Consider the following 5735-nt stretch of genomic DNA (forward strand, 5'->3'; position numbering starts at 1 on the left):
CAGTTCCAAAGTCCAAGAGTCCCATCAAATAAATACATATAAATTATACATTTATAGACTGAAACACGCAAATTAAATTAAACCAAACATGGCAATTAATTCGCAAAAATCCATCAATAAATCCTATAGACCAATCAGCATTTAAATTAAGCAAATACTTAAACACTCAATTATGAAATTTTAGTCACAAAGATGAATTATGCAAATAATTGACATAAATAAACTAAATAGTATGCATGCACAAATGTAAAAATATGATAACTTAATGAGAGATAGTGCACATACCAAGTTCACGACTCATAAGACAAAATCGGTCTTCAGCTAAAGGTTTGGTGAAAATATCTGCTCTTTGCTTATCAGTTGAGATATAAGTTAACTCAATATTACCTTTTGAGACATTATCTCGCAGAAAATGGTGACCAACATCAATTTGCTTTGTACGAGAATGCATAACATGATTTTTAGAAATGTTAATAGCAGAGGTATTATCAAAATAAATTGGAATATTTGTATAGAAAATACCAAAATCTTGTAATGTTTGTTGCATCCAGAGAATTTGGGCACAGCAACTACCAGCTGCAATGTATTCTCCTTCAGCAGTGGAGAGAGCTATAGATGTTTGCTTTTTACTGTGCCATGCAACCAAACAATCACCTAAATATTCACACGCACCACTTGTACTTTTTCTATCAACCCGTGACCCTGCATAATCAGCATCTGAAAAACCAATTAACTTAAAAGAAGTAGAACTGGGATAAAATATTCCAAGATCTTTAGTTCCCTTAAGATACTTGAAAATCCGTTTAACTGCATTCAGATGAGATTCTTTACGTTGAGATTGAAAACGAGCACAGAGACAAACACTATACATAATATCAGGACGAGAAGTAGTTAAATATAATAACGAGCCAATCATACCTTGATATTTAGTAATGTCTACAGGTGTACCTTGTTCATACTTAGTGAGCTTCACAGTTGTACTCATCGGAGTAGCTTTAGCAAAAATATTTTATAACGCAAATCTCTTAAGCAAATCATTTAAAACTTACTTTGATGTATGAAAATGCCTGCAGTAGATTGGTTAATTTGCAAGCCTAGAAAATATTGCAATTCACCCATTAAACTCATATCAAATTCTTTATGCATGCAGTTAGAAAACCACTTACACAAAGATTCATCAGTAGATCCAAACACAATATCATCTACATAAACTTGTACTAATAGAAAATGATTATATTTATGAAAAATAAAGAGGGTTGGATCGAGTGTACCACGAGTGAAACCATTCTTTCACAAGAACTGACTGAGACGCTCATACCAACATCGAGGGGACTGTCTCAATCCATAGACAGACTTTTTGAGCTTATAGACATAGTGTGGATATTTTTCATGAATGAAACCTGGGGGCTGCTTTAAGTAAACTTCTTCCTTGAGATAGCCATTCAAAAATGCGCTTTTAACATCCATTTGGTAAGCTTGAATCCTTTGTGAGCTGCAAATGCCATTAGAATCTGAATAGCTTCGAGTCGAGCTACAGGGGCATATGTCTCGTCGAAATAAATTCCTTCTTGTTAGTTGTATCCCTGAGCCACTAAACGAGCTTTATTCCGAATGATGTTACCATCTTCATCCTTCTTATTCTTGAAAACCCAACGAGTACCAATGACTTTGGCATTAGAAGGAGGAGAGACAAGTTCCCAGACTTGACAACGTTCGAACTGGTTTAATTCTTCTTGCATGGCAACTGACCAACATTCATTTGCAACAGCTTCTTGAGCATTTTTTGGTTCAAATTCAGCAACAAAGGCACAGAATGCACATAAGTTATGAAGTCTGCTTCGCGTAGAGATTCCTTGATCCAAATCTGTAAGGAGATTATCTGGTGGATGATTCTTAACTGTTCTAGAAGACTTTGGCAATTGGATAGTACTCATTTCCTCTTCGCTAGAATTGTCTGCTTGATAAGGAATAGGTGTTGTCTCTTTTGATTGAGACTGAGACTTGGAATGAGACTGTCTCATTTCTTCTTGAATAGAATTTCCTTGCTGAGAAGTGAAAGAATCATTTGACCATTGATCAGGAGTCTGAGGAGAGTCTTGAGAATTTCCCGAAGAGGTAGATGAATCAGGAGTTCTTGGATAATCTGATTTTTCCTCAAAAACTTGACCTTTTTGAGATTGAGACTGTCTTATTTGAGAATGAGACGGCTGATCAGCAACATCTTCTTCAATTTGAGATATCTTCAAGGTAGATTCATTGAATGCAATGTCGATAGATTCTTCAACTTTATGCTGGATAGAATTATAAACTCTATAAACCTTGCTTATAATAGAGTATCCCAAGAAAATTCCTTCCAAAGACTTAACATCAAATTTTCCTCGAGTGTTCTGTGTATCTAAGATAAACTTTTTAAACCAAATACTCGAAAATAACTGATGTTAGGCGTTTTATTCTTAAGCAATTCATAAGTAGTTTTAAGCAAAATAGGACGAATAAGCATTCTATTTAACACATAACAAGAAGTGTTTACCGCTTCTGCCTAGAATTTACGTGGCAGATTACTTTCATGAAGTAGAGTACGAGCAGTTTCCTGTAGAGTTCTGTTCTTGCGTTCAACAACTCCGTTTTGTTGTGGAGTACGTGGGGAAGAGAATTCATGAGTAATGCCTCTAAATTTGCAGAAGGTTACGAATTTTTTCTCGAATTCTCCTCCATGATCACTACGAATAGTCTTGAGCTTTAAAGAATACTTAGTCTCAAGGTTAATAATAAGATCTTTGAATTCACTAAAAGATTCATCTTTAGTACGCAAGAATAGCACCCAAGTAAAGCAAGAGTTATCATCTACTATAACGAAAGCATAATTCTTACCTCCCAAACTTACATATCTTTCTGGACCAAAGAGATCTATATGTAACAACAGCAAAGGAACAGAAGTTGATACTTTATTCTTAATAGTAAAGGAAGTTTTCACCTATTTTCCAAGCTGGCAAGCTGAACATGGTTCTGACTTCTTGTATTTTAGCTTTGGTAAACCTCGAACTAACTCATGTGAAGATATCTTTCGAAGAAGATCCATATGAACATGACCAAGACGCCTATGCCACAGATTCTGTTATTCTTGAACAGTAGCTAGACAGATTTCTTCTTGCTGCTCATCAAAATCTAACACAAAGATGTTTCCCTTTCTTTTAGCTACTAAAGCAAACTCGTTAGCTTTATTACCAATATAACAAACATCTTTATCAAACTTAACACTATGACCAGCATCAGTTAACTGACTTACACTAATAAGATTATACTTTAGACCATCAACTAAACGAACATTATTAATAGCAAACTTGTTGTTACCTATGGTACCTTTACCTACAATACGTACGGTATTGGAATCTCCAAGAGTAACTAAGCCTCCATCTTTAGCGATTAATGAGAGAAACTTTGATTTATCTCCAGTCATGTGACGAGAGCAACCGCTATCAATAATCCACTTGTTTCGAGGAACATGGACTTTAAAGCATACCTGCAAAAGATCCTTTATCTCTTAGGTACCCACATGACTTTGGGTCCTTGAATGTTAGTATCATAAATATTATACAAATGCCTGTCAGATTTCTTAATGCATATTTGAACAATATTAACAGATTTATGCACAGATTTAGATCTAGTTGCAGAGTTAGGATCGTGGCCCTTAAAACCACATAACCGAGATACAGAATTAGTGTGACCAGATTTGCCACAGTCTTGACATTTTTCATAAGACATCTTGTATTTCATAGGAGTTCTTCTGTAGCCACTTTGAAAGACTTTCTTCTTGGCTGATCCATACCCCAAACCTTCTTTGTCAAGAGAAGATTTCTGTTGGGCAAGTAAGGCATTCAGGGTTCCTTCTCCATGGAAACATTTGGCTAGATCAGTTTCCAACTGGGCAACCATTTGCTCGAGTTCAGGAACTATAGAATCAGAAGATGCATTTGATTCGGCAGAAAAAGTTTCCTTCTTTAATGCATCAAGACATGCATCTTTCATCTCGATCTCATTCTTGAGGTAGTTGACTTCTTCTTTCAGCTTAGAGACCTTCTCAGATAATAGCTTGTTTTCTTCTACTAAGGATTCATCTTTGATGGAATCATCAACCTCATTAAGAACCTCACTCAATGCTTGTTTAAGATAAGCATTCTTTTCTTTTAACTTTCTATTTTGAGCCTGCAAGGTTAGTACATCCTGAGATGAATTTTTATTAATTTGAACAGTATGTAGCTCATCATTGTCACTAGAGTCATATTTAAGTCCAGCAAAGCATAGTTGAGCTAATTCATCGTCTGAATCAATATCCACTTCAGAATCATCGTCACTCCATGTGAGTAAAGCTTTCTTTTTGGCTTTGAGCTTGTAGCAGTCCTTCTTGAAATGACCTTTCTTTCCACACTCAAAGCATGCATCCTTGTTTTGATTATTTTTGCTTTCCTTGCTTGAACTAGGTCCGAATTCTTTCTTTGGAAATGAAGACTTCATGGGTCGTTTAGATGCATTCTTTTTGGCCAGAAATTTATGGAACTTCTTAGTGAGAAGTGCAATCTCCTCATCAGAATCTTCAGAAGAATCACCTGCATCTACATTAAGAGCTAGAGTCTTTTTCCTGGGGGCTTCATCTTCTTCATCATATCTACGTAGCCGGTTCTCGAATTCCTCTAATTCACTGAATAGAGTGAGAGTTTCCATAGTTGATATCGATGGAGAATCCTGAAGGATGGTAACCTTTGAGGAGAACTTTTTAGGCATAGCTCTGAGGATTTTTCTGTTGATTTCAGCTTGAGGAATAATCTTATCGAGTAGTGAGATAGAATTCATCAAGGTCAAAAACCTTCCTTGAGCATCTTTGACACTTTTATCTCGTTCCAACCTGAAAACTTCATAATCACTTATTAGCATACTAAGTTTCACTTCACATACCTTAAACGTTCCTCCGTGGCTAACTTGGATAGTATCCCAGATTTGTTTAGCCGTAGTACATGCAGAAACTTTGCATAGTTCTGTTGCAGCCATTCCACTTAGAAGGGCATTCATGGCTTTAGCATTATAGTTCAAGGCATTGACTTCTTCAGGAGACAGATCCTTTAGAGGCTTTGGCTTTCCCTCTTTCATGGGAATAGTTATGTCATTCTCAATAGCATCTCATTCATAAGCATCTCGCTGAAGAAAGATCTTCATTCGAAATTTCCAGTCATTGTAATTTTTAGCTCCAATTAAGAGAGGAGGGATATTAATTGACACACGTTCTGATTGCGCCATGGATCGCTAGCAAAACAGTCACTAAAAGACAGGTTAAATGCACCTGCTCTGATACCAAATGAAATTCGTAGGCACAATCGAATTACAGTTAAAGTACGACTGTTCACAAATGGGACAGTCTCTATTGCAAATGAGACAGACTGAATCTAAATGAGACAGACCCTATTTAACAGCAGAATGTAAATTACAGAAACTGAAACGTGCAATGCTGGAAATAAAATAATGCAAGAACACCAAGAGTTTTTCACTTGGTTCGGCCTCTATACCTAGTCTATGACCTACATCCAAGTCCTCATGCCAACTAGCATAAAGAATGTATTATATCCACTTAAAACAAAGTACTTACAAACTTTCCTTGATTACAAACTTGGCCCACTTGAAAGAAATCTTTCCCTAGCACACAGCTACTTGGCCTTGATCTTGTAATCAACCTCCCACAACCCGGG

General features: G+C 36.2%; 2 protein-coding genes across 2 annotated transcripts; both read right to left on the reverse strand.

Annotated features, from left to right (window-relative positions):
• Positions 1-262: 262 nt before the first annotated feature.
• On the reverse strand, positions 263-985 carry LOC141680856 (secreted RxLR effector protein 161-like). Its single transcript, XM_074486960.1, has one exon. The coding sequence runs from the start codon at positions 983-985 to the stop codon at positions 263-265; it is 723 nt and encodes a 240-aa protein (XP_074343061.1).
• A 2549-nt stretch (positions 986-3534) lies between these two features.
• Positions 3535-5142, reverse strand: LOC141680857 (uncharacterized). The gene has a single exon (XM_074486961.1). The coding sequence runs from the start codon at positions 5140-5142 to the stop codon at positions 3535-3537; it is 1608 nt and encodes a 535-aa protein (XP_074343062.1).
• Positions 5143-5735: the final 593 nt, after the last annotated feature.

Source organism: Apium graveolens, chromosome 8 (assembly GCF_009905375.1).
Source record: "Apium graveolens cultivar Ventura chromosome 8, ASM990537v1, whole genome shotgun sequence".
In the NCBI taxonomy this organism is placed as follows: domain Eukaryota; kingdom Viridiplantae; phylum Streptophyta; class Magnoliopsida; order Apiales; family Apiaceae; genus Apium; species Apium graveolens.

Coding starts and splice junctions, on each gene's coding strand:
- LOC141680856 (XM_074486960.1), bottom strand. CDS start 985: ATGAGTACAACTGTGAAGCTCACTAAGTATGAACAAGGTACACCTGTA.
- LOC141680857 (XM_074486961.1), bottom strand. CDS start 5,142: ATGAAAGAGGGAAAGCCAAAGCCTCTAAAGGATCTGTCTCCTGAAGAA.